Source organism: Ochotona princeps, chromosome 10 (assembly GCF_030435755.1).
Source record: "Ochotona princeps isolate mOchPri1 chromosome 10, mOchPri1.hap1, whole genome shotgun sequence".
Taxonomy (NCBI): domain Eukaryota; kingdom Metazoa; phylum Chordata; class Mammalia; order Lagomorpha; family Ochotonidae; genus Ochotona; species Ochotona princeps.
The window spans coordinates 21,737,669-21,764,658 of record NC_080841.1 but is presented as its reverse complement, the minus strand read 5'-3'; the positions used below and the strand labels follow the sequence as shown (position 1 = coordinate 21,764,658).

At 49.8% G+C, this 26,990-nt stretch overlaps 2 protein-coding genes across 2 annotated transcripts; both read right to left on the bottom strand.

Annotated features, from left to right (window-relative positions):
- Positions 1–206: 206 nt before the first annotated feature.
- Positions 207–2,419, bottom strand: GARIN4 (golgi associated RAB2 interactor family member 4). The gene has a single exon (XM_058669738.1). It carries the CDS (start codon positions 2,061–2,063, stop codon positions 318–320), a length of 1,746 nt encoding a protein of 581 aa, XP_058525721.1. The 5' UTR covers positions 2,064–2,419; the 3' UTR covers positions 207–317.
- Positions 2,420–6,625: 4,206 nt separating this feature from the next.
- Positions 6,626–18,114, bottom strand: ATF3 (activating transcription factor 3). The gene is made up of 4 exons (XM_004578659.4): positions 17,897–18,114; positions 11,498–11,741; positions 8,972–9,079; positions 6,626–7,836 (listed from the first exon to the last, which is right to left on the bottom strand). Exons 2-4 carry the CDS (start codon positions 11,735–11,737, stop codon positions 7,639–7,641), a joined length of 546 nt encoding a protein of 181 aa, XP_004578716.1. The 5' UTR covers positions 11,738–11,741; positions 17,897–18,114; the 3' UTR covers positions 6,626–7,638.
- Positions 18,115–26,990: the final 8,876 nt, after the last annotated feature.

Genomic DNA, 26,990 nt, shown 5'->3' with positions numbered 1-26,990 from the left:
GAGTTTCTGGAACCATCAGCTGCATGCCTGGGCAGCCAGTGCTGGGGCCAACGCAGTCAGAGTAGTTCTGCCCAGCATGGGATGAGTCCCAGTCCCCACCCCGACCAGATCAGGGCTAAGAAGTCAGCACCACTGACACCACAGACTCCACTGTGAGGTCATGAGTGGGCTGTGGGCTTTCCGACAGAAGGCAGCAAGCTACTCACTGATTGTATCGTTCTTTATTTGAACTGCAGGAAAGGAAGCTGGATTAGGCACTCTTGGGGTAGCCCCCTGATGCCTGATCCTCCTCTGCAGTTTCCGGATCTAGGTTCAACTTAACGGGCTTCAAATGTCACTGTCTCCATGATCTCAGATGTCACAGAGCCCACAATTTCCAGTCCTTGGCCACTCTCTCCGGCCTCCACAATGGCCTCCATGTTGGTCCTCTCCACTGTCTTGGCTGTGATGTCCACATCTTGCCCCTGCGGCGAGGCCAGCCCTTTAGTGCTGAGGTTGGCTCTGACGTTCCTCAGGAAGGAGCTGATCCTATGGAGCCGCTTGCTCGCAGAGCCTGAGCTCGCGGTGGATAGGCTCCTCCCGGACTTGTGTGAGGTCCTGGACTCCGTGATGGGTGTGTGGCCGATGCCTTTGTGTGAGGGGCTGTGTCTGCCAGGGCTTCCTCGACTTTTTTCCTTTTTGTCATCTCTGGAGGCTCTATGGCGAGATGATTTTTGGCCTATCTTGTCCCCCGCCTTCTTGTTACGACCTTCTCTCACCCTGTGGTGACGGGAGCTCCTTCTGCGAACTCTGTCCTTCCCCCTCCTCCCCCGTCTCTCTCTCCTTTGCTTGCGGGCTTCAGCCCCAGAGCGGGAGGCTCGTGCGGGCCTACCCTCAGGGCTGTCACCGAGGACTGTTTCACCTTCTGTGGGGTCACTCGTGGTTTCCCCAGCAGCCTTGTTGGTAGGGTTCCCCGCTGCAGTGGTCACACTGGTGCTGCCTCCTGGGGAGAGGCTGGTGGACGTACTGGAAATGTACTCTGAGGACTGGCTGATAGCACCCGCCAGGGCCACCTGAAAGCTCTTGGGGGATATGTTGGCTGTGCCTGCGATGTTCATGTTGCCTTGGTTTCCTCCTGTACCCCCTGCTACGGCTGTGTTCTCCTGCCCAGAGCCTGCAGACTTGGTGGCTGCCACGTTCATAGTGCCTGCTGGTGTCCCGGCTACCGCCCCTGCTTCTGCTGCCTCTGTGGTCCCTGTGACTGAGTCCTTGCCAAGCTTTGGAGATCTTGTTTTGGGGGTGGATACCCCCACCACAGTAGCAGGTTTGTAGGACTCATTTTGGAGTCCCTCCCCACCAGCATAAGCAGCAGAGGAAGTCCCAGACACCTCAGAGACCATGTGGAGGCTCCGAATGCTAACCTGGTCCTGATCCCCTTTTCCTTGGAACTCTGCAGCTGCCAGGCTGGTCCTGTCATTTTCCTCAAACACAGGCATGCATATCATGTCCTCGGCTGGAATGGCATAGGTGCTGCTGTTGCTGTCCATGGGAGGTCGCAGCAGGTAAATCAGCTTTTCCCAATAAGTAAAGAGGTCGTCCCGAGCATCAAGAGGGGGACACAACTGTAGGTAACAAGAACGGCCAGTGGCAAATTTCAGGCGCAGCTGCTGCTTCTCACGGTCATGAACAGAGATCCTCACAAACTTCAAGGGCAGGAGCCTGGTGAGCTCTAAGGTCTTGGAACCCTTGCGTTTTTTCCCCTTGGTGGCCTGGCCACGTCCAGGAAATTCCTCACAGCCAGTGGCTGGCCGGGCCAGCAGCATCACGTCGGGCAGTGGGAGGAGGGGGCTGGTGCACGCAATGCCCACGGTCACCATGCGGACGCGATTGTGCACGTCGATGACTTCTCCCCTCTTGGTAATCTGGATAAAATCACTCTCGAATATGGGTGCATACTTGAATATGTCATACTCTCCCTTGTACAGTTGTCGCTGCAGCTTCCCCATGACGGTGTTGAACATGCCCACTCCAGAGCCGCTCTGGGCCGTGTAATATGGGAGCAGAGACTCGTTGCTCGCAGTCATCTTTTGTCACGGCAGCAGCACTGGTGAGGCACGTAGCTGGGGATTTCTTGGCCTTGTTGGCAGATGAGGGAGCAGCGGTGCTCTTGGATCTCGAGGGTGGCACCGTAGCAGGTGGCTCAACCCTGCTGTACCCACAGGCTCCCCTGCACCTCAGAGCCTCCAGGAGGCTGGAACTGGGGAGTGGGAGTGCAGGTGATTGATGAGGGGAGGCTGTCAGGTGCCTGGATCCCAGACGGAATCTCTCCAAAGAGGTAGAGATGCAGCATGGGCTCCAGAGAGGTTTTCTTCCGGGTCTGACCCTCTTCCCCTCCACCTCTGATTTTTATCTCCCTGAGAGTCTGCAAACTGCAGCCCTTTCCGCTCAGCCATATTTATCCTCCACTGCCCTTTGTGACCTGGCACTGTCACATACCCCTTTGTTCTCGCTCCCACCCCCACCCCCCCTGCTCCTCCCAGAGAGGACAGGGCCACCATGTGAGGGACTCTGGTGAGTGCCAAAATAATTTTTTTTTCCCTCCAAAACATGAATGTTTAGTGAGAAACCTCTTTCTCCTTCTCTTGTAAACCTGAAAGGTTAAACAGTAAGACTGTAGGATAATGGGCTAAGTTTGAACCATTTGTTTATGATTTTAGTTTTATTAAATCACCTAGAGTTGGTGGTCTTGGCACTTAGCCCATCATTCCCTAAAATCTCAGTGAAAGCTGCTAATGGATATCTTTCATTAGAACCTTGACTTTCAGTATGGACATCAATGATTGCTTCTCCTAGTTGCTGTGCTAGGCTTTTCGTATAACACTGTAAGACCCCGCTGTGTTTGGCGCTACCATCACTGTCTTTGTCTTATAGGGAAGGAGACTGAGGCTATGTGGTTTGCCTGTGATCGCAGAACACGTGGTGGAAGTGTATTAGGTTGTTATTACAACTGAAAGAACAGAGAGGAGCAAACATAGAAGGGAAAAGGTTTTTTTCCACTCATGGTTTGGGAGGCCCACAATGCAAGGTCAGGTACCTCCATTGATGTGGTGTCTGATGGGCAGCACATGTGTGGAGGAGATGGTCACCTGGTGAGGCAGGAAGCAGAGAACAGCTGGAATGGAGCCAGGCCTACACACTAGCCCTGTCTTGGGAACTGCTGTTGAGGGCAAAGCCCCAGTGATCCAAAAACCTGCCACTATGCCTACCATACAGACACCATATCAGACCAAGCATCCACCTTTAATTTATCAACCATTGAACATCAGCCCATTAACATATGACTTTGAGGTTTAAATGTCTGTATGGGCTGGGGAGTCAGATCTTGTTCAAACTATAATTGGAGGCATTATTGGAAACCAGTTCTGGCTGACACTGAAGTCTTTCTTCTGAACCTACAGGACTTTGCATCACAAAGAAGGGTTGGGCTGGCCATGTTTTTCAAATTGGACTGGCTTCATTGTCTTTTAACACCAATTTGGTGCATTATGGGAAGTTCCATAATAGACTCTGTTTATGTATGTATGTATGTGTATAAAGGGATCTTCAAAAAGCTCAGGTAAAATGAAGAAGCTATGCCCAGATTTAAAAATTGTGTATTCCCAAATTATCTATTAACACATTTCCCACAAGCTTTTTGAACCCCCACCCCACCGCAATGCTATAAGGAACATGGGACAGTTCCTTCTGACAGTGGCCAGGCTGACTTGGGGATTAGAATATGCTAGGGACCTCCCCATCACTGAGCTTTTAAAAACAGCTCATGCAAGGGAATCCCATTATTCTCTGCAAGTCCCTCTCTCTTTCCTCCTCACCTTTCCACTACCTGCCCAGTGAAATGCTGGGTGCAGGTGCAGGGTGCATGAGTAGATGTGTACGTTTCCCTTTCCAGGAGCCTGTCAAAACCCTCCTGCACTAACTTCTGTCCTCCCAGGCCCAGGTAGTTTGGTAGTTGTGTATACCTATGGGGAGCACATGGCATTGTGTCTCCTTGCTTGTCACCATTCCTGTACAGCCAGCCACAGAACAAGTGATCTCTGTCAATGGGGAGTTCTGAAGACCCCCTGCCCCTGACTCTCCCACTCTGTGATGTGCCAGGAACTATGACTGGAAGCATTGTTGGAAGCTACTCTCTAAAATGTATCTGCTCATCAACACACAGATGAACAAAATGCATCCTGACAATAGGGTAGTATTCAGCCGTAAAAAGGAACAAAGTGCTGACACTAGCTACCAGATGGGTGAACCTTGCTAAAACTATGCAAAGTCAAAGAAGCTAGATACTGAAAGACTACATATGGTGTGAGTCTATTTATATGAGTTATTATTGGCTGTCAAGGACTAACAGGAGAGGTTGGGGAGTGACTGCTTCACTGGGCCCAGGATTTCCTATGGGATATTAAAAAGGTCTGGAATAACATGATGGTGGTTATTTAGTATTATATACTTAGTGTCACTCAGTGGTACATATTAAAGTGGCTACAGTGTGAAATTTTATAGTTTCATCACAACCACACACATAACACAAGTACATATTCGTGTTCAGAAGCGTTATAGTTAAAGACGCAGGCTTCAGTTTTCAAAAGGTTAACTGTGTGACCTTGAGCAAGTGGCTGGGCGTTCCACTGCCCTGTAAACGGGGACAATGATGGTGATGAGGATTAAATGGAATAATGCACAGGAAGAGTTTAGCATGCCGTCCTGCTCAGTCAATGGCAGCTGCTATTCACATTAGTCCTCAGTGGTTTACTCCTCCCCGAGAGCGATTTATGCTATGAGATCTATAAAATCTGGAACCAAGCACTCTGGGTACAGAAAGAAGCTCAATGGCAGACCTATACCTGAGTCCCAGAGGATAGGGAATCAGGAAGAGTAGGCAAGCCTTCCTACTGGTTTGGCTCAATGTCCATGAGGAGAAATTAAGAATACAGATGGGAAATCAGTGACATTTTAATTCTTGAAAGCGAAAGGATTTAATTCCAGAATCCCTGCCTTGAACCAGCATCCTAACTCTTTAGTCTGGAACAAGTATCCACCAGATCTCAGGGTACGGCAAGAGGACAGGAGGAAGGCAGGAGGTGGGGAAGAGTGGCTTTCCATGCCCTCCAAGTGTGATGTCAGCACACAGAGCAGAATACAGCCCAAGGCAGACTTTGTCAAACTGATACTGGAATCAGCTGGTAACGCCATCTGAGTTTGTTCTCTCAAACCTCAATGATCTCCCCTCCTCTTTTCTAAATGTGAAAAAAGATGAGCTAAACAACTTATTGGTAAATGCATATTTGGTTTTTTTTCTTTATTAAAGTATCAAAACATAGACTTGGGCACAGAAAACAGAACTTCTTAATGAATTTGTTTAACGACCTTCCGGTTCTACTAACCATATATGGTGCATCTTTTGGGCCCCCTCTCCATGCATGGTCAGCTCCTTTCCTTCCTCTGGTATGTTCTCATGGCAGTTTATAAACTGTCTTGAGTTTCATAGCATTGTTGGGGAGCACCTTTACCCATATTCAGAGGGTAAACCCAAGGGATCTGTCACCCTTCCACCGAAGATGAGAAACAGATTATCTCCTCAAAGAAATGTGAGTGATACCAACACCAGATGGCTCTTCACAGATTAGAAACCCACCTGTGATGTGCACTAAAAGCAGCGAAATCAGGCTGCCTGTATCACAAGTGATGGTTTAAAGGAACCATCCTCTTACATTGTGTTCAAAGAAGCAGTGTCCACCCTTTATATGGATGAATCTAATATTTGATGCAGCTGCTGTTTCTTTAAAGAATTACATTTATAGCAGAGTAGTCAATTTTTATTTTTAGCCTGAAGGTGTAACATATGTGCACAGGCAAAGAGCAAGGAAGCCATGTTTTTTCCAGACCTAATGGAATCTTCACATTTATGCTAAAATGACTCTTCCTGCCTCCCCAACCATCTTCCCATTCTTTGCTGATATTTGGAATATATATTTACAGTAGCAAGACACATTTCCACAATAAAGCAGACCTAATTCAAGCGCATCCTTCTCTGAGTAGTTCTGGGGCAGAAGTGAAGGCGTTAAAGGCTAAGGTTAATACCAGGTATATGTTGGGCATCTGTACATTCAGAGAGGCGGACAGTTGAGGTATACAATTCAGACTTTAGATCAGAGTTCCATCTTAACACCGCCAAACAGTTGCTCTGAGGGATTTATACTTGGTTCTGTGCAGCAGGGATTGTCTGGAAGAAAATAAGGAGTGGGACTAATGGCCAGCTGTCTTTGTCATCTGGTAGTGGTCCACAAAACAAAGGTCGACAGCCCAGAGACCATTTAAAGCCAGTCACTCCCCATCAAGGAGGGAGGAGGGCAGAGAAGGAGCAGATCCAGTTACCCACCCACAGATTTAAAAGAACAGAAACCAGCACAACACTTACGTTCACCATGTCTTGGTTCCAATATTTATTATATTGACAGGTCAGGAAGACTAAGATAAATAAGTAATAGTTTCTCTTACAGAAAACTGTAATGGTACTACTGAGTAGGATTAAACACTCTGAGAATTTCATGGAAGCATCAGAATTTCAACAGATAGTAACCAGAGTCCAGCATGAGTGACTCTCACAGTGGCAGATACTCTGGGTTTATTTCTGGAAACAGCTACGTGACAAAAACAATGCCATTAACATCTAATAATGAGAAAGCCTAGACATCACCTGGCTTCAAACAGTCCTCCACTCACTGTGCCTGTTGACCACAGAGAGAGGAAAATGGAATATTCCTGGGCTTTTCTGGCCTAGAACTAACTCCTGACCTACATCACTGGGCGGAGAGGCCTCACCTTTTGGAAGCTGGACTCCTCAATTTGCTCCTGCATCAGGGGCCCTGCCGTCATGCCCCAGTGCTAAAGGAAAGGAGGTCTCCTTGGTTAGCACAAAGCTACCCTGCCGGCCAGCAGGAGGACTGTGCCTTCCAGGGGCCCACATGCTCTCATGGCCACTGGCATACATTGTGAGACACTGCTAGTGGCGACAGACCTGAGGAGAAGCATGTAAAAGTCACACAGGTGATGCGGCAAACATGAGAAGAGCACAAAGCCTAGTTCTGAAACAAATGCCTCCTGCATGGTCATTCTTGGACAAAACAGCATGTTTGCTAGGAAGCACAGCCCTGGCCATCGTACAAGTTCACTAAATGATGCCACTCCACTCCACTCCTATAAGGGACAGCAGCCCCTGCTGTGGAGATCGCATCCTCTCATCCACTCCAAGGTACAGACACTTCTGCATGAATCCCAGGGGTGGGCATCCTGGTGTTCATAGAATCCAGATGAAAAGTAGGCAGGAGCCTAACCAGGGACCATCCGGAATATCTAAAGATGGCCAGTAAGTAAAGGCCTAAATCCTGGAGCTGAGGCAAAAGATGTGCTTGCCCTGGTCCAAAGTTCACTCTGGGGCACGATGGGAAGGCCCAGTGTGTCTCCAAGGGCCCTTCGCACCATGATGGTTCTCTGCTGCTGGGATTCTAGAGGTGCACAGGAAGTCAGCTCTCCAATGGCGTCAGGGTTTTTGGTGTAAAAGGAGGATTCAATGAGGACTCCCCAGTTGCCCCATGCCACGGCTGCTTAGCTCTGCAATGTTCCTTCTTTTATCTGTTGAATAAAGAGGTTTCTCTCATCTTCTGGAGTCCGCCCATTCTGAGCTCGGACGATGCACGTGGGTCGGTGGAGGTTGAGCATGTAGATCAAGTGCTGCTTCTCGTTCTTGAGCTCCTCAATCTGGGCCTTCAGTTCAGCATTTACACTCTCCAGCTTCTCCGACTCCTGGGGCACAAGCAGTGGACGCATAAGGAAGGAAGTACAGGGCCCAGGTGCAGCAGGGGACACTGGGGACACCCAGGCTTATCAAGGTAGGATAGACCTACACAGAGAGAATGCCACCACTTGCTGTGATAATATTGTCTCCACAAACATGTGAGACCAGTGTTAAGCCTAGGATAATCCAGACCCTGGGGAAGCCTTTGCATTTGGGGGGTTGGGAGGGGTTGCTTTAGGAAGAGCCTGGAGATGCCACAGCAGGCAGTTCTGACTCCTCTAGGACTGAAGCTGCTGTAGAACCAGTGGTTTAGAGATCTCCTTTGCAGGACCCAGCACTCAGAGGTGCTGGGGGAAACCTAGAGCTGGGGTGCTTAGTTTTCCAAGAATCACTGTTGTCATTGATGTCAAGCTCGTTTCCCCAGAAACAAATGGACAAGGCTGCACCCCAAACTTTTCTCATTTCCATAATTGCTTTCCTAAAGGAATTAACAGAACTCCTGGGGACCTAGGGTCCCTGGGAGGAGGCTTTTCCTTGGCCTGTCCACACTTTAGGCAGTGGAAGCTGCCCTGCCCACCCACCAATGATGTTCCCTCGGTGTTTCTCTATGGTGGGGGGTGGGGGCAGCTGAATGCAGCCAAGAGCTCAGTTTGCTGGGTGATCCAGGGTTCGAAGGGCTGCCGACTCATGAAGTAGACAGGAAAGCAAAGACCATGTAAGCACTGCTTATGGAAACAACTTGTTTGAAGAGATTAATTAAAGGTTTTTCATAGTGAGCCAAATGAGAGCTGGCAGCTTCCTTTTCTTGGGAAATCAAGCAAGTGAAGCCTCCTTAACCAGCCTGCACATTCTGCAGCTGCGGAGCTGGGGATGTGTACGGACCAGCTAAGGCTGCTTGGAATCTGGACATCCCAGAGCCTGTGGTTGTGAGTTCACACACCTGCTCTATCTCTAGCCAGTCACACTTAGTGTGCTAACAGCTTTGCTACCTCCTCATGCTGCTATTGGCATGTTTACAATCAAGACAAGACCCTTCTTAGAAATTTGACTGGGTAACAGCTTTTTAACTCCCCTTCTGATGGTGATATGAGGCTGGCAGGGTATAGGCCTAAGCTAGAGGCGGGATGGCTGGAAGGCACTTACCTTCTGTAGGCATTCTGTCTTCTCTTTCTTCTTGTTCCGGCACTTGGCAGCTGCAATCTTGTTTCTTTCCCGTCGCCTCTTCTTCCTTTCATCTTCTTCAGGAGCTACCTATAAAACCCAAAGGTTGCATGTTTAATGATGCTACCCATCCCAGACACACTGAGCATAAACTGGCAAACTGAGGCAGTCCCAATACTACCCAGACTTTTACCAGAAACTCCTTTCCCACACACATACATACTTAAGAATACATAATGCAAACCAGTAAAACCAGTACCATTTATATTGGCAATATGTTCCCCAACTATGGATTCAAGCTACTGCAGATTGAAAATACTTTTGAATAGCATTTGTCCTAAAGATGGACAATCCCCTGCCTTGTCATATACTATACCATAAAGTGTAACAGCTAGTTCCAGCAGATTGATATTGTCTTAGCTTTCAGAAGTAATCTTGAGCTGATTAAAGCATACAGGAAGATGCATGTAGGTTCTGCACAAACACTAGGCCATTTTATAAGAGGGCTTTAAACATCTGGATCTTGGTATCTGCAGAGAATCCTGAAGCCTAACTCCCGCAAACAACCAAGGGATACTGTGAGCAAATTAAAATGTAACTTCCTTTAAAAACTTGTTTAGATTTTCAAGTAAGAGTTTGATATTTAAATTGATAACCATTAATAGGAATTGTAATCGTTTGTAGCAGGAATCAGATTTTGTTTGATAAATTCATATTCACCCCTAGAAGTAGGCATTGACCTTAGGATCATCACCCATCTACCTCTCTCTCCTCCAGGCTCTTCTATTCAAGACCCTAGGCCACTCATTCATCTGTCTTTCCCTGGAGCCTCACTGTACCACCGCCCTGAATGCTAGAGCATCCCAGAGAGTTCCTGGAAAAGAGGAATTGGAGTTCCTTTCCAGCCAAAGGGACATGAATTAGATTAGTGGCTTGAGAGTCACCTGTGTGTGTTGAACTAGGAAAACAGACACAGAATCAGAGCAGGTGACTTGGGCAGCCTTCGGGAGCCTTTCAGTGAAGGAGCCTGTCTGCTTCTTACTGAGTCAGCAAAGAAATATCACCGCCTTTCCCTAGGTCTCTCCCTGTGCCAGCTCTACAGACCTTTGGAGACCAAGACCCCATCCTACTTTGGGTTTGGTTCTCAATGGAAATTCTCTCAGATCCTGGCTTCGTCTGTGCGTGGCCATTTGGGAAGAAAATTAGCAGATGGAAGATGTGTGTGAGTGTTTGTAACTTCACCTTTCAAATAAATCTTGAAGAAAAAGAAACAAAGACCAAGAGGGAAATATAGTGAGGGTGACCTCTACCTTTTACATCTTGGACCCCAGAACCACACAGGCACATATTTAGACTTGAGAACAAACTGAATCCCAGTATCATCCCTAATTAGCTGTGAGTCCCTGAGCAAGTTTCTGTCCTCCTCTGAGCCTCAGCCTCCTCATCTGTAACATCACCTACCTGCTAGATTGTTATGGGATGAAATGAGCTCACATGTGAACTACTCTGCACAAACTGAACTTACATTAAGTGTTGTGTGAGCTATTGTTACTATGACTGGCTTCACAATCAGACCTCAGCAACTTCAGTCTTTCCTGTGCAGCCCAAATATCTGAGATAGGCGTGGGGAGAATTCAGCTTGGCTCATAAGAGGAAGTACTTGAAAATGAAGCAAATCTCAGAGTGCGATTGCTCCATATGGGGCTTTCTAAAGACCACAGAGTTCATCTCCTTCATCTTCCTGATGAGGAAATGGAGACAGAGAGTAGCACAGTGTGCCCAGGGAGACCCTAGGAGTCACCAGTTCATGGTCACTAGATCAGCAGTCTATCCCTGTTAATCAGCTTTCCTTTAAGTCACATCCAGAAACCAATCACTTCTCTGCACCTGCACTGCTCTCATCCTGAACTACACCCTGCTTCACTGACATGGGTGTCTGTTACCGTCTCATCTGTATGCAGGGCTCTACTACCTGCTGCAGCACCCTTGCCCCTCCTGCCCTTCTCAACATGACAGCCAGTGTGATTGTTTGAAAATACAAGTTAGACTGCGAAGCTCCTCTGCTCAGAAATCCCCCGGGGTCTCTCACTTCACTTGAGAGCACATGCCCACTTCTGTAGTCTAAGATCCAACATGATCTACCCCTTGTTCACTCCACCTCACACACATTACTGACTGTCTTCTCGTCTTGGCGTTCAAAGGTCACTCTCAGGGAAGCCTGCCTGACTTACTAATTCAACAACAACCCCACCCCCAGCCACTCTTCCTGTCTCCCTTTCCTTCTGTATGATTCTGCTCGCACCTGTCCCTCAAAGTGTATATACTCACACTGTGCACTGTCTGCAGCCAGCAGAAGGCCAGCTCAGGCAGAAGGTGAGCATCCTGATGCCTGCTCTTTGGTTTCTTGGATTCCCAACTGCAGCTCCCTGCTTAAGACGACCTGGCTCATCATGGCAGATATATGACAGAGGCGTGCTGCAAAGACTAAACACCTGTGGGAGAACCCACCTCAACTTTCGTGACAGACATTTCCAGAGGTCTGTCACTGACAGTGACTGACTCCAATGCAGAAGACATCCGGTGGCACAGGTGCTTGTTCTGGATGGCAAACCTCAGCTCTTCCTTGACAAATGGCGTCAGGTTAGCAAAATCCTCAAACACCAGCGACCCAGGAGGGGACAGACAGGGAACGATGGCTGAGGCACTGACTTCCGAAGCAGAGACCTGGCCTGGGTGTTGAAGCATCATTTTGCTGAAAGACACATGGAAACCCACTCTGCTTCAGGGGCTCTGGACCATGGGTTCCAGGCTTTCCCCATTTTCTCCCACCCCCACCCAATCACCACCAAAATCCTCCACCAGCACAGCCCCAGCCCCAGAGGAAAAGTCCCATCAGCTTTCAGATTTCTTAGCCTGGTTTCATGCTGTCCTTATCTTGAGTCAAAGAAAATCTTACAAAACCTAGCACAGTGATACCTAAGTTTAAAGGGTTGACATTTCAGATAATATAGATATATGCATCAGCTTTGGAAGATGGAGGGCATTTTTAAAAAAGCAGTTTCAAAAAGAAACCTGGAAGGCACCTGAAGTCAAGTTGACTGTATCAGCAAGTAAAAGTAAAAGCTAGTGAGAGAGGCCTGGAATTTAGCAAGCGCATGGCTGAAGCTTCTCCCCAGGGAAATTGCAGCCACAGACCAGGACTGTGGCTCAGTGTATTTGTGTACTCCAGTCCTTTGGCAGGAGATCCAGTTGGTGGGGAGACAAGAAGCCCCTCTTAAGGTTAAGGGTGGTGGAGCATAAGGCTTCAGAATAAGGAAGATTGTGGGGCTAAGATGAGAACTTGTAGAGACAGGCTAGGGCTGGAATAGAGTAGGGTTTGGGCATTCAAAAACAGGTGGCTCGGGCCTGGCGCCGTGGCCTAGTGGCTAAAGTCTTCACCTGGAACGCCCCGGGATCCCATATGGGCACCAGTTCTAATCCCGGCAGCTCCACTTCCTGTCCAGCAACCTGCTTGTAGCCTGGGAAAGCAGTCGAGGACAGCCCAAAGCCTTGGGCCCTGCACCCATGTGGGAGACCCGGAAGAGCTCCTGGTTCCCGGCTTCGGACTGGCTCAGCTCTGGCCGTTGCGGTCACTTGGGGAGTGAATCATCAGATGGAAAATCTTCCTCTCTGTCTCTCCTCCTCTCTGTATATCTAACTTTGTAATAAAAATAAAACAATTCTAAAAACAAAAAAACAGGTGGCTTGGGTCAATTCAGTTCTGTTTCTTCCTCTGCTATCCCTTGATCCCAGAGCCTGGCTCAGCACCTGGTCACTACACTTGCCCACCTAAATGAATGAGAGGAGGATGGAAAATCAAATCATGTGGCTCTGAAGTCCTGTCTCCCTTTATTACGCCATAGTTCAGGGAACCAATAAAGACAAGAGGAAAATGGTGGAAGTAGTAACAGCTCCCTGGTTCTGAGAGCAACCCCTTTAAGTTTCTCACTGCTGTGACCTCCCTCCAGCTACAACTCTTCTGCTCACCCATGCAGTTTGGGCACTGTCCCAGCCAGCAGTCCCCTGCATGTTGCTCTCAGTCAGGGATCTGTGGTCATCAACCAAGTCCAGGCCAGACAGGAAGCCCTCCAGCAAATCTCTAACATGTAAGGAATGCCTCCTTCATACCAGAAACTTACATGCATTATCTCACTTAATCCTCATAAGAACCCTAGTGAGGTCCTAGCCCTATTTTAAACACAAGTTAACAGAGTTTTAGACAAAGTAAGCAGTCTGCCTCAAAGTGTCAGGATTTGGAATTTGGCTCAGAACTCACACCTTTTCATTTGTACATGACGAAAGCAGACAAAACCTGGAGAATTTGGGCAGGAGCAGGCATGGGGAACAGGATAGACTATTACAAGGTTCACAAGGAATGAGCCCTGCTGGCCACATGCACAGAAGCATATGCAAGGGGATTTTACACCTGCTCTATTTCCCCACAAAACTTGTTCAAGGAGTTGATGCTGTAACACATGAACATGTGTCAGAAAACATTTTGTACAGCTGGGAGCTGGGTTACGAGATGCAGCTTCCCAGGGACCTTTACAGCCAGAGCTGGCTCTCTGACATAGGCCTCGCAGGGGGTCCAAATGGGAGGGTGGCTGGTCACCCTCTTTGATCTTTAAACATTCTTGAATTCTCTGATCACTGCTTCCCGTTGGAGATTGGAATTCCAGACCATGGAATGCTGCCTCTGACTAGTGGAGGAAACCCAGGGACATCAAAAACTGTGGGAACATGGAGTCGGGCCTTTGGCATAGCAGTTAAGCTCCTGCGTCCAGGTCTAGGCTCCTGGTTTAAGCTTGGCCCAGCCCCAAACTGGTTGTAAACACTTGGGGAGTGAACCAGGGCATGACAGATCTGTCTGCTTATGCCTGTCTTCTTGCCTTTCAAATAAAAGTTTATGCAAAAAATCGAATTAAAAGATAGTTTGTTTTGGTGCCAAAAAGTGAAATCCGTACATCATTTTTTAGTAATATGCTTTCTCCCATAAACTTTTTTTGATGACCCCTTCATATATACGATTTTTTTTTGCACCAAAATAAGCTTACCTTTTAATCCAATTTTCTGTATTTGAAATATCTTTGTATGTCCTTTCCTTCCCAAGGCCATGTGTCATGAGTCAGAGCTGAAGTTCTCTCTACTTCATGCCATAATCTTAGGATGCTGCGAAGACAGTAGTGTCAGGCATGGATTGTGAAGAACTTGCCTTCTTCAGCCAGGAGCTTCAGGGCCTCGGGTATGTCTGCATTTTTCTTCCCTTCTGACTATTACAAACCCAATAGCTCGGAAGTAGAATTGAGAGGTTTCACTGGAGTGCTTTTTGGGGGACTGCATGGCTCCCCTTGCTGCAGGGATTTGAATTTCACTGCAATGTAGTTCCATTTTGCCCCCAACAATGTCTTTTCATTAGCTCTGTGGGCTTGAGGTCTGCCTGCCCCCTCTTAAAGTCAGCAGTCCTGGATGAAATAAACTATAGAATGTCCATGGTACAGAATGTTTTTCCTTTATGAAAACCATTGGGTGGCGCAACTTGGGGGCAGAAAGAGGCTGTAAAAACATTAAAAACCTTTTTTTTTTTTTTCAAAAATAGAACAGTTGTACGTGTAGAGGTTTTGGCTTTCTCCGCACTTAGAACACTTTTCTAGTTACTGCTGCCCCTCAGTCTCTGATGGGATGGTTCAGCCTAAATGTTAACATTTCCCACAAGGAAAGTGTGGGGGAATCTTGAATTGTTCAGCAATTGAGACACTCCAACATTCTATTCATTGAAGAAAAAATAGCTGGGACAGGGGGCTTAGGTTATATGATGTGACTTTCTATATGGATTGTAATATTACCCAGACCTGCTTACAAAGCTTTTACTTTTGGTTTTTGCTTCATTATTTCCAATCAGAAACAATGTCATCTCATTGGCAGTTTCATCATTCCTTTAACTGGAAATTCAATTCCCAGATTTTTCTTTCTCAATGGCTATTACTGCTTTGGATTTTCACTTTCAACTTCAGGTGCTTCTACCAAGCACTGCCCACTAACTGATGGCACCAGGAAGTCCACACTGGTCTCTCACCAGCTCATCAGAGCCAGACCCTCATCCCAGCCTGCCTGAAGACTGGTGTAAGCCTGGGCTTCCGGGTTAGGGGCTCCCAGGCCTGTCGGTGTCACTCACAAGCTGAGCGGCCACCATCAGGCCACAGGGCACTTCTAGGCTCAGTCTCCTGTAGAACAAGTGAAGGTGGCCTTCCCTACCTCCCTCTCAGGGCTGCTAGGAGGGACACAGGTGACTGACACATACACACTGAGCAACCCTCACTCATTACCGTGCCTCCCCTTTTCCTCCTTTCAATGAGAATTCATGCTCTGGTCAACTCAGTTTAGCTGTATTTGTCAGCAATGTGCTGAAACCCTCAAGGAAACAGGTCAGCCTCAGAGTCTTCTGCACTTTGATTAAGCCCTGGGTTCCTAGCACACCTGGTAAATTCCAGCCAGCTCTTTGTAGATAGCAGCAGTTGAGAAATAGTTCTAATACACACCAGAGAAGTTTCTCTAAAAACTTTTCTCCCTTGAGAAGTTTCTGTAGTGTCCTTCCTGTGTCTTTCCTCCTCCCTGGCAGTCACACTTGAAGCACTGACTCTGTTCCACGCCTGGACAGATTTTTTGTGTTTTTTTGAAAGGCAAAGTTACAAGAGGAGAGATAGAGAATCTTCCATCCCAGGTTCACTCCCAAAGTGATCACAATGAGGGGTTGAGCTGGGCCAAAGCCAGGAACCTGGAGCTTCTTCCAGGACTCCCACATGGGTGCAGGGGCCCAAGCACTTGCGCTAGCTATCTTTCCCTGCTCTCCCAGGCATATTAGCAGAGAACTGGATGGAAGAGGAGCAGCTGGGACTTGACACAGCTGGGTGTCAGTGTCGCAGGCAGAAGCTTAACCTCCTAACCCTCAACCCGAGTCCCCCAGCAATTCCTCAAAAGGAAGGAATCATGAGTCCTATCTAGTGAGAAGCCATGGAAGACTCAATTATTAGAGTCCTCCAGGTCGGATCACATTTTGTAATTGATGAAACTAAGGTCCAGGAAGTAAAGATGAATCGCCCAAGGTCCTATAGCTGGCAAGTGGCCCTTCCCAGGTCAGCCCACCCATTGCTCACTCAGCTCCTCCTGCCCATGGGGATCTGTCCCCTGGAGAGGAGTCAACCAACAGGGCAAGGCAATGGAAACCAGTCATTTGTCAGGGGTCTGCAATCCTAGTACCTGGTACCTATGACAGGACTGTGCCAGAAAAAGGCTGTAAAAGAAGGAGCCCATGCGGAGAAAGGGACTAGCACATAGTGAGAGGGCAAGGAGGGGAGTAGGAGAGGTGAGGACGAAAGGGTTTCAGGGCCCCCAGGTGCTGTGTCTCACTGTCCCCTTGGCTGTCTGAATCCCTCAGGACACTAACCACCATAGCCCCCAAGGCACCTGTTGCTGCCCCAGGATGCTCTCAGAGCAAGTGTTCCTATGTGGGAGCGTCATTCTTCAATAGGTGCCAGATGCGAAGCAAGCAGGCAGTAATACCCACATCTCTTTATTTTCTGTTAGGGATACAGATGCCCCCACAAAAACTGTGACTGTCACCCACACCCGTGGTGCTCCCCTAAGAACAGCTCCCACTTGTGTTTCCTGGCTCCAACAAGGACTTATCAGCTCCTTTGTTTGTAAGAAAGCAAATGTGATCTATAACGAAGGAAGGGAAAGAAACCGATTAGAGGGAAGGAAGTAAATAGGAGATGGAAATGAGAGGGAGGGAGGACGGGAAGGTGAGCAGAGAAATCCCCTTTTCACCATAGTCTCAAACAGTGACAACTGAGCGATCCCGCCCCGTTCAAGTTCTCTCGCCGGTCCCTTTCTTTTCCAATCACACTACTCTGATATCGGAATACTTTCAGACAGGAAAGCCTTTGTAGTTGTCAAATAGGCACAGATGGTTGGCAGTGCCCACCGCCCATTTTCCCCAGCTGGGAACACTGAGGCTTCAAGCTCCCTGACACCCGGCACAGACCCGCAAAGCCACTCAACAATCTACACGCGGCTTCAATTCCCCACCACGGTGAGTCCCCACGGGCGCCAAGAAGAGAAATCTCGAAAGGAAAAGTCAGAGTCGCGACGAAGAGAAAAAAGTGAGTGCGAGGTTGGGACACAAAGTCCCGGGCGCCGTAGCCCACCCCCAGCCCACTCCGCCTTCCGCCAGTGACAGCGCGACAAGGGCGCTTGCCGCCTCCCTAGGTCTCCCAGCGAACTCTCGCTCGCTCGCGGGTCGCGGTCCGGCGGGCGAGGCTGGCGAGGTCTCCGAGGTGCGCAGAGCGACCTCCAGCGGCTGTGCCCAAGACCCCGGCTCGCCCGTCCCTTCCCCATTCATTCCGCTCGACGCCTGCGGCAGCGTTTTCAGGAACCCCGGGCCGCCGTGCCCCTCTGTCCAGCCTGGGGAAGATGGGCTCCGACGTGGCGGTGACGAGACCCCGAGTGAAGGCCGGTACGGGTCGGTGGGCTCACGGCCTGGGACACCCCAGCCGCCTCCCGCTCCGCCGAGCGCCGGGGGCTCGGAGGTTCGTGGCTGAACTCCCGACGCCCGACCTCCTCCGCGAGACGCAGGAACCGCGCGCCCAGAGTCAAAAGAGAAAGTTCCTTCGCTTTGCGGCAAACTTTCTGACGCACCGGGAAGCAGCCGTGGCCGGGAAAAGTTTAATCCGAGATATTCTCAGGACCGAGGCCGGGGCACGAGAGTGGTGGGGTCTGCTCAGGGGTCCAGGTTCGGCTCCCAGACGAGCGCAATGGGGAATGAAAGCGAGCGACCCCGCCGCGCTCCCTCCCTGGGCGCCCACCGCTCACCTCCAGGCTCCGCTCGTGGCGGCGGGGGTCCGCGCGGCGGGCAGGGTCGGGTCGGTAGGGGAGCGCTGCGGGCTTACAGGCGACGCACGAGCTGGCGGCACGGCTCTGGGACGGCGCGGGCTGCTAGCTGCGCTCAGGGAAGTGTGCGCCTCGCCGAGTGCAACTGTGGCTCAGAGCTCGTTGCATCACCCCTTTTATAGCGCTCGTTTACTCCGGTTACCAGTCCCAGGCTGACGTAATGCTATTAATAGCTCCCGGGAGAACCGGCCAAACAGAGCGGGGCGGGGTGGAGAGGTGTGGAGGAGGGGCCGGGGCGGGGCGAGGGGGGCAGTGATGCAAGCCCGGGGAGGAGCCGGCAGCCGCGCGTCTCCGGCCGCAAACGCCCGGAGCTCATCGCCCGCCCTCGCTGTCCATATCAGGCTCGGAGCCGCCCGGGCTTGCCGCCAGAGGTGCGCGTTGGCCGCTGCGTGTCCCAGGCATGAGCCAATGGTGCCCAAGCCAGCGGCATGACTCCACTGCGCTGGCATCTCTCCCTTAGCTGGGTCGGCGGCGGGGAAGGCAGGGAGGCGGGCCCTGGCCACTGGCCAGACTAGGTGAGGCTGGGAAGCGGACACGACCTTTCTCTAAAAATAAGTGGTCATTTTCTGGAGTTTCAGCAACATGCCTCTTTTCCCACCGGCCGCCTCCTTCTTGAACAGGGGCCAGAGTCCAGGCGGAAGGCAGAGGTAGACCGCGGGGAAGCCGACCCATTAGTCTAAGGGGAACACCTGCCTGCCCGGCAGAATCCCAGCTGTGAAGCTGGCGAGCGGCTGGACCCGTGTCGTTGTAGGTTTCTTCAAATAACCACAACGCATTGGACCACGACAGATTGCCAGTGGAAGCACCCAGCCCGTGGACGGATTGGAGGCTCGGAGGGGATCTGGGTGGGAAGTTGAGACCGAGCGGCCGGGGAAAGGGAGACAGAGAAAGAAAGCGTTTGGGTCTCTGCAGCTCGGACCCGTCTGGTGGCCGATTTCTCCGATGATATTTGGGGCAGGGGACCCATCTTCGGCTTTCACGTGCTTCCCTGCGCCCAGAGTGGACCGCGGTGGGACGTTCCTACTGCCTCCCTGGGGGCCAGAGAAATCTCCCAGCTCTTAAACCCAGCTGGCAGGAGGACAGGGTCCCACTAGCTGACTTGGAGTCTCAGCCTCGGCTGAAAGGTTTTGTACCTCAACAACTATTTTGCATTTGTGATTCTCTGGTCCACACCGTCCCGTCCCGCCCCCCTGCTCGGACTGTTACAGACGGACGCGATCACAGATGGGACTTTGGTACCTGCCAGGAAGAGAGAACGCTTGCGCTAGCGGGGATGGGGGGCGGCGGCAGAGGACAGGCGCCTGCATCCACCTGCTGTGTGTGTGTGTGTGTGTGTGTGTGTGTGTGTGTGTGTGTGTGTGTGTGTGTGTGTGTGTGTTTGGAGGGCGGTGGGCGTGAGAATCAAAAACCATAGTTTGGTAAGTTGGAGGACGAACTAGAGGCAGTTCGGCGGCCGGGTCTTCCCCGGTGCTCCGCCTTCCCCCAGCACCTGCAGCCCAGGCTGTTGAGATTACGGGGGAGGGCCAACTTCCTTAGAGCTGTCAACGAAATCAAACCTCCTCGACTTCGGGTTCTTTGTCCCCAAGTCCGACAGTCGCCGAGAATCCCTGACCTGGTCCTATCCAGCTTCGGGAGCAAACCGAAGTCCCAGCCCCCACCCCTCTCTATGCACCTCCCCCTCAGTCCCAGCGCCTTGGGGAACCCATCCGCCCCAGGGCTGAGCGGATTTGCAACGGCGCTGCGCTGCAAGCGCGGGGCGGGTGTTTTGCTTTACTTTTCTCCCTGGTAACGGCGCTGGCGGCCCCGCCCTCGGTACCCACACCCACTCTGCCGCCGCGCAGCGGCCCCATGCCTTCTGCCGGCGCAGGGCAACGTGCACGCAGGTAAGGCACGGCACGGACCCTGCCACGCCTAGATTAGAGAGTGTGCATTTAAAGGGAAGTTGTCGGAGATGTGCACTTGCCTACTGTGTCTACTTGCAAGCTGCTGCAACAAGTGGCACTGTTACTACCGGAAACCAGGCGATAAAAAATCACAGGGACACTTTCCGCCTTTTTCATTTAAGTTCTTACAATTTTCTCTGTGAGCAGTTCGCAGCACTGTTTAGCCAGTTTCCGGGGGAGGGGGAAGGAATGTTCCATATATACACCCCAGGAACAACTGATATTTGTACGTTCCATAAAGGGGAATCTTAGCTTGAGGCGTTGAGTGAACAGAGCAGCGCCCACCGTACAGGACAAGGGAAGGGCGGTGACGACGCGAGAGGTGTCCGCAGCGCGTTGCCTGCTTAACTTTGTAACTTCTGTGCCCGCCTTTCCGTTTCTGCCCGTCCATCCTGTTTGCTTTACAAAAATTCCTAGGTTTGCATCTCCGAGGAGGACGGGGCTGGAGGTAGTGTGGGTTGTGGACAGGAGTCCTAGCCAGGCATTTGCCTGTGTGCTCGCTCTTCTGCTGCAACCCCAAGAGCAGGGACAGTCTTGCAAGAAAAATCAACCCACCCCCACTTGAGTGAAACTGTTATCCAAGGAAAACAGAAATGGCTTCTGCTTGCTTAGCTCTCCCTCAGTCCCCAGGAGAAGTGTGAAATAAATGCCCACTGACTTGGACAGACTGGGAGGGGAGAGTAGAACCCCCCATGCCCTTGCACCCACCCTCGAGGTGCCCCAGGAGGACGTGGGTCTCTGAGTTGCCTGCGTCCTAGTAACACGCTGGTTCAAGCTGACTCCGCCAATGTCCAAGGATTCACTCCCTCAGCGCTCACACAGGCAGTGCCCTGTGCCCCTTCCTCCCCCACAAAGGCGAGCCCCCGCCTGTCTCAAGTCTGATAAGTCCTGCCTGAGGGTGATTTTAGGGGTTAATTCTTCTAGAAAGACAGTTAAGCGGAGCCTTGAACCTACTGAGTTTTTTCCTGCAGTGAGATTTGCCTGGGGAATCCACTTTCAGAGCAGCTTCGTTTTGTTTTGCTGAGTGAGATAAGAACTAGGCTTCATGCTGGGGCTTGTGCGAAAGGAAGGGGGAGTGGGAAGGAGTGGAGGAGCTAAAAACAGCCCACTCGTGGCAACCAAATCTAAACACAAAAACACTGCAGGGAACCAAAAGCAAAAAAAGAAAGAAAAAGAGAAAGTGCAAGATATATTTAAAGGTCTTAGTAGTTTTTTGATTCAGGGCACACTCCCTTCCCACACTTTTCTCCTTCATTACTCCATCCTGCAGCCGTCAAGCCCCAGTTTGTTACCAGCACTCTAGAAGCATGAGTTAAATGTGGTCTCACATCTGCCCAGTCAGCAGCAGGGCCAATGGCAGTCCCATCTACCTGGTTCAGCCACTTCACCCCACCTTGGTGTGGGTTTGTTCTCTTTTCTCTGGTACTTCTCAGAGCCCAGACTTTCCCCCAAATTCAGTTTGAATTCCAGGGTCTTTTAATGTCAGAGTCTGCAGCGTGGCACCCTCAGGAAGCGGGGCAGGGGATTGCAGCAGAGTGAGCCCTGAAGGTTGGCAGGTGTTTGGGTTCTGGCCACGGCACCTTTGCTAAGCCCGCTCACGAAACTGAACAATGCGTCTGCTCTTCCCCCACCCCCATTTCCATTAGCACAAGATGGTTGTGAGGATCCAGAGGATGGGGCAGAGCCGGCCCTCAGTAGAGATCTCAGTCACTATTAATCAGGTGGGCTTTCTGGACTAGCCCCTCAATCTCCCCTACAGCTCGCTCTGTCCCCTCCCTGTCAGGTGAGGTCATTGCAGGTGCAGTCAAGCCGTGTCTAAGAATGACCACCAAGAAAGAAGCCGGGAGAAGACCCCAGGGACAGAACTGTGAGAGTGGTTTCCATTTTCCACCCCTAGCAACTCAGAAGCTCCAACACACCCCTGGGGCTCCTGGAGTTGGCTGGTGGCCCTGCTGAGTACCCTGGACTTGAAGCCGAGCAGGGTTCTTGTCTTGCCCTGTCTTTGGCATTCTTGAGCAAGACCCTCATTTTCTGTGATCCCCACTTCTGAAGTGAAGGTCCCTGGGCTAAGCTCTGGTGGTCCCTCATGCAGACACTCCCCACCCTACCCAGCCTTGCCAAAGCCACTTTGGAGCCAGTGGTGACTTGTGTGAAGACACTGAAGGGAGAAAGGAGGTATATGAGAGAAGGTGGGAAGCTGGACAATTCCCGTAATCTCCTCTCCCCTCCAAAACTCAGAATCAGAAATGTTGTCTGACCTGATTCTCAAACACAGCCTTGTTCCCGCCCCCCCCCCCAACAGTTCCAAGAATTTTTACACTTGCGGGGACTTGGTGCCTTGCCAGAGAGGAGGGTGGCAGTGTCCCCTGGGCAGGGATTGAATCTTTGGTGACAGCTAGTGTGTGTAGCCCACTGTCAACAACAATGGGCACCTGCCCTGGTCTACACTCAGACAGCAGCAGTTATATATGAGGATGGATCCTACAGCCTCTAGAGGGTTAGCTGGACGTGGGAGCCTTGGGCCAACCCCCAGGCTTACCGTGTGCCATCCGAGTGACTTGGTGTAGATCATAAACTTTTGTCTCAGTTTTCCAGTGTGTAAAATGAGGCTGTTAAAGATTGACTCCTCCCAAAGGGTTATTAAAAGGATCAAATGAGATGGCACCAGGGCTCTCCAAAAGTTCTATGGATGTGCATGGATTTCAAATTTTTTCTACTACACAATGAAGTTACCTTTTAATTCCATCACTCATGCCCCTCAAAAGCTTTTTGAAAGATTTGTAAATAGGAAAGTGACTTGAATATAATTTTTAAATAACCTTTTAAATTTTTATTTAAACGAAATTTTCATTTTAAAAACATGTACTTTCTTTATCTTTTTTAAGATTTATTTATTTTATTACAAAGTCAGATATACAGAGAGGAGGAGAGACAGAGAGGAAGATCTTCCATCCGATGATTCACTCCCCAAGTGGCTGCAATGGCCGGTGCTGCGCCATTCCGAAGCTGGGAACCAGGAACTTCTGCCAGGTCTCCCACGCGGGTGCAGGGTCCCAAGGCTTTGGGCCGTCCTGCTTTCCCAGGCCACAAGCAGGGAGCTGGATGGGAAGTGGAGCTGCCAGGATTAGAACTGGTGCCCATATGGGATCCCGGGGCACGTTCCAGGCGAGGACTTTAGCCACTAGGCCACGGCGCCGGGCCCTACTTTATCTTTAAAAAATACATCAACAGAGAGGTTTTTCATCCACTGGCTCACCCACCAAATGCCCACAGTAGCTTGAAACCAGGAGCTGGTAACTCCATCCAGATTTTCCACATGGGCAGCACAAATCCAAGCACCCAAGTCATTACTGCTGTCTCTGGGGTGTGCACCAACAGGAAGCTGAATCTGAAGTGGAGCAGTCAGGACTTGAACCAGGCACTCTGATATGGGATGTGGGCATCTCAAGTGTGGGACTGACTGCTGGGCCACAGTACTTGCCCCTTCAGTATTTTACCAATGTGAAAATTTAGGGAACAGGCTGGAGAAAACAATTACCCATAATCTCTTAGCATTTTGATGTGCTTCCCCTCAATTTTTTTCTTCATATTTTAGATACAGTTCTGATTATAAATCTCATAGGACTTTGAAGTTTGCACTCTTATTACTAGGAACAGACTGTGCCTTTATTAAATATGTGATGTTCATCTTGCGAAGGGTAGATTCAGACAGAGGATTCCACAGAGCAAATGTATAGATACCTGAGTTATAAAAGACATGCTGAGGGGCCCGGCGGCATGGCCTAGTGGCTAAAGTCCTTGCTTTGAACGCCCCGGGATCCCATATGGGCGCCGGTTCTAATCCCGGCAGCTCCACTTTCCATCCAGCTCCCTGCTTGTGGCCTGGGAAGGCAGGCGAGGACGGCCCAAAGCTTTGGGACCCTGCACCCGCGTGGGAGACCCAGAAGAGGTTCCTGGTTCCAGGCATTGGATCGGCGCGCACTGGCCCATTGCGGCTCACTTGGGGAGTGCAACATCGGATGGAAGATCTTTCTCTCTGTCTCTCCTCTCTGTATATCCAGCTTTCCAACAATAATAAATCTTAAAAAAAAAAAAAGACATGCTGACATGCTGAGAGCTCACCTCCCAAGTCCCCTGTAGCCTGCAGTGCCTGGAAGCTCCCTGTGTCCCATTCCCAACCACATATCTTCCTATGTCTCACAACCCTAATTGGTAATGGCTAGAGGATCTTGCATGGTTTGCTCAGACATCTCCCTGTTTTTCATGTTTAGGGTGATGGCAACATGTTGCCAGAGTGCTATACACATTTCAACCTTTATGTTATGGGAAAAGGATGTATCAAACATTATGCTTGCCCAAGTTACCTTTATGGGGTTAGAGAAGGGGTCTGGATTTCTGTCTCCAAATGCTACACAGTGGATAGTGAAAGATGGTAGGATTCTGCCAATAACGAATGTCCATACCTTTGCCTTGTTTCCTGACATCCAAAGAAAAACCCTGAAGTCGCTTTCCCCTGGATAGCAGCTTCTTGAGTCCCTTCTCCCTGTCCTTTCATACCCGCCTTTGTTTTCTGTTTGTCCACCTCGGGACAGGAAATCACTACCGTGTGAGTGAGAAGTGAGAGACAGAACAAGTTGGCTGGGTCACAGGCAGTGTCTCAACTCTGCTGCCTGTGTGCCAGCTCGGTGGCCTTGGTGGCTTCAGGCAGGTGGTTACCCCAGTGTACACCCAAGCAGGTGCAGGAGTCGATGGCGCTGATTTTCAGAGCCAAAAAACCCTGAAGCTCTCCTGCTTCCATCTTTCCCCAATGGAGCATGAGCATGCTCATGGGGTCTCTCCTATGTACCAGAGCCATGAGATAAATACACATAGGGGGGGGGGTCTTGCTGGGGTGTCTGCCTTAAATACTAAGTGCTTAAAACTTGTCTTTAATTTTTACAATATGGTTATGTTAAATACAAATCCTACAGCTTTTTAAGGTACCAATACATTCTGGGCTGTGGTACCCATTGTATTCGAGGCAACATGCTAGGTCTGCTACACAGAATGTTTTTCATTTTCCTGACAACGCATTCCATGGATGGAGAAACCGAGGTGCAGAGAGGAAAATAACCTACCAGAAGTTTCTGAGAGGGAAGAACACCCAGGAAATCTGGCTCCTGACTCCCACAACACATCCTGCCTCTTGCCAAGTGCTCACAGGAGAACTTGGAGTGCTCCAATGGGGCTTTGGTGGTTTCATCCGATGAATGTGGGAATTGTGCCCAGAGAAAAAAGCAGCTATCCATGGCCTCCAAATGCTAAATTCTCATGCTGACGGGAACCTTAGCAAACTTCCAGACTACCCAGTTCCTATTTTGCCCTCTGCCAGGGGACATGCTCTATTTGCCAAGGCTAGGACTCAGATGAAGAAGGGCAATTTTGAGAAGATCCCTTCCACCATCTCAGGGGTATCCTTGGCTAGGGGCTGGCCATACAGGCCGTCCCTAGGGGAGAGAGAGAGAGTAAAAGAATGTGGAGGGGTGGAAACGGGGTGGCAGGAAGGACCTGCATTCAGAGAGAGCAAGGAGGTGGTACCACCTCCTTGGCAGCTTTGAGTGGGTCCTAGAGCTGTCTCTCCTGTGGGGCAAGAGCTCTCTTTCCTGGGACAATGTTGCACATTAAGGACCTCCATCTCTGAGGTGTCTACACAGGAGGCATTCACTATGTTCACTACGTTTTGCTTTCCCCCATTTTTATGCCACCTTGGAGCTACTTTGTCACCTAGAGCCCTAGGATAATAAGAATGTTCAGACCTCAATGGAAAGTTCCATCTCTTAGGCTGACTTACCACCTGATATGAAGCAAATTAAAAAATTTTTTTTCAATCTTCATCCAGGCCATATTTAGTGATTGTTATTTGCTGAACACATTACATGTCATATACCAGTTTTTAAAATACCCAGTATCTTCTTTTCTTCCCATAATCACCCTTCAAGGCAGGTGTGATTATCTCAATCTTATAGAAGAAGAAACCAATGTTCAGAAAGCTTAGGAAAGATGCACAGGACGCTTGATTCAAACACAGATCTGATGTTAAAACCATCGCATCCTCCAAATCTTACAGAACCATCCCCATGTCCATTTTCTTTAGATTTGCCTTCCCTGTTGGCAACAAGCACCCCATCTCACCAAAGCCCTGCAAAAGGTGCCAAGGTTTCTAGAGCTGACTGCACTGGAACATTCTCACTCCCAAAGTCCCAGGTGATTCATGCTTGACAAATTCAAGGTCCTTGTATCCTTTGTGATACTGTTGTCTCTGCCAAATTTGCAATTATTCCGTAATTTGTTTTAACCACAAACATAAGCCCTGATATTGACTGAGTAAACTGAGTAGGACTTTTTCAACTTTTATTCTGTTTCCCAAAATATGATAAACTGAAAGCATCTGATGATGAACTTGATGGATTTGAAACAAGTGGCTGAGAGTGGAGTCAGTCACTTTGGTGAGTTTGTACACCGGTCAGTCAACTTCTCAAATCATGCCTTGTCCCAGACACTGATCCCAGCAATGTAGTTAGGACACTTTAGAATTACAAGGGCAATAGAAGGACATTTCTTCACCTTGAGAATTTTACAATGTTTAGGTGACAAATTAACATGCATGAAATAACGTCCCATAGATAGTAAAAATTCATGGAAATGCTTATTATGAAAAAAACTACATACAGATTTCTAATGTTTTGCACCAAAATGACCTTATCTTTAATTTTTTGTAATACCATGAATCTTTGAAGGATATGTGTGTGTGGACAGGAAATATTTTCATGGGAACCTACTCTGTACTGGCTGTTGCAGGTCAGGAGCTGCAATAACGTGTGCCCGCCCTCCAGGTACTCACAGCTCAGGGAGAGCTAGACTTGACCTCATGCAGTAAGGTTTAAAGTGGGGACAGGAAGACCCTGTCTGCCCTGCTCATCTCCATGCTTATTCCCTACATCTTCCCAGTGCCAGGCGTGCACAGGGTCCATGGTCAGTGCATGCAGTGAAGGGAGGTTTGGAATTAGGAGAACACAGAGCACACTTGGAGAATG

What these genes read in the sequence shown, in the direction of transcription:
- GARIN4 (XM_058669738.1), bottom strand. Translation starts at nt 2,063, where the DNA reads ATGACTGCGAGCAACGAGTCTCTGCTCCCATATTACACGGCCCAGAGC.
- ATF3 (XM_004578659.4), bottom strand. Translation starts at nt 11,737, where the DNA reads ATGATGCTTCAACACCCAGGCCAGGTCTCTGCTTCGGAAGTCAGTGCC. An exon ending in TGTCTGTCACGAAAGTTGAG is followed by an intron (nt 9,080 to 11,497) that starts GTGGGTTCTCCC and finishes TGGGTTTTATAG; the next exon opens with GTAGCTCCTGAAGAAGATGA. An exon ending in AGACAGAATGCCTACAGAAG is followed by an intron (nt 7,837 to 8,971) that starts GTAAGTGCCTTC and finishes CTTGTGCCCCAG; the next exon opens with GAGTCGGAGAAGCTGGAGAG.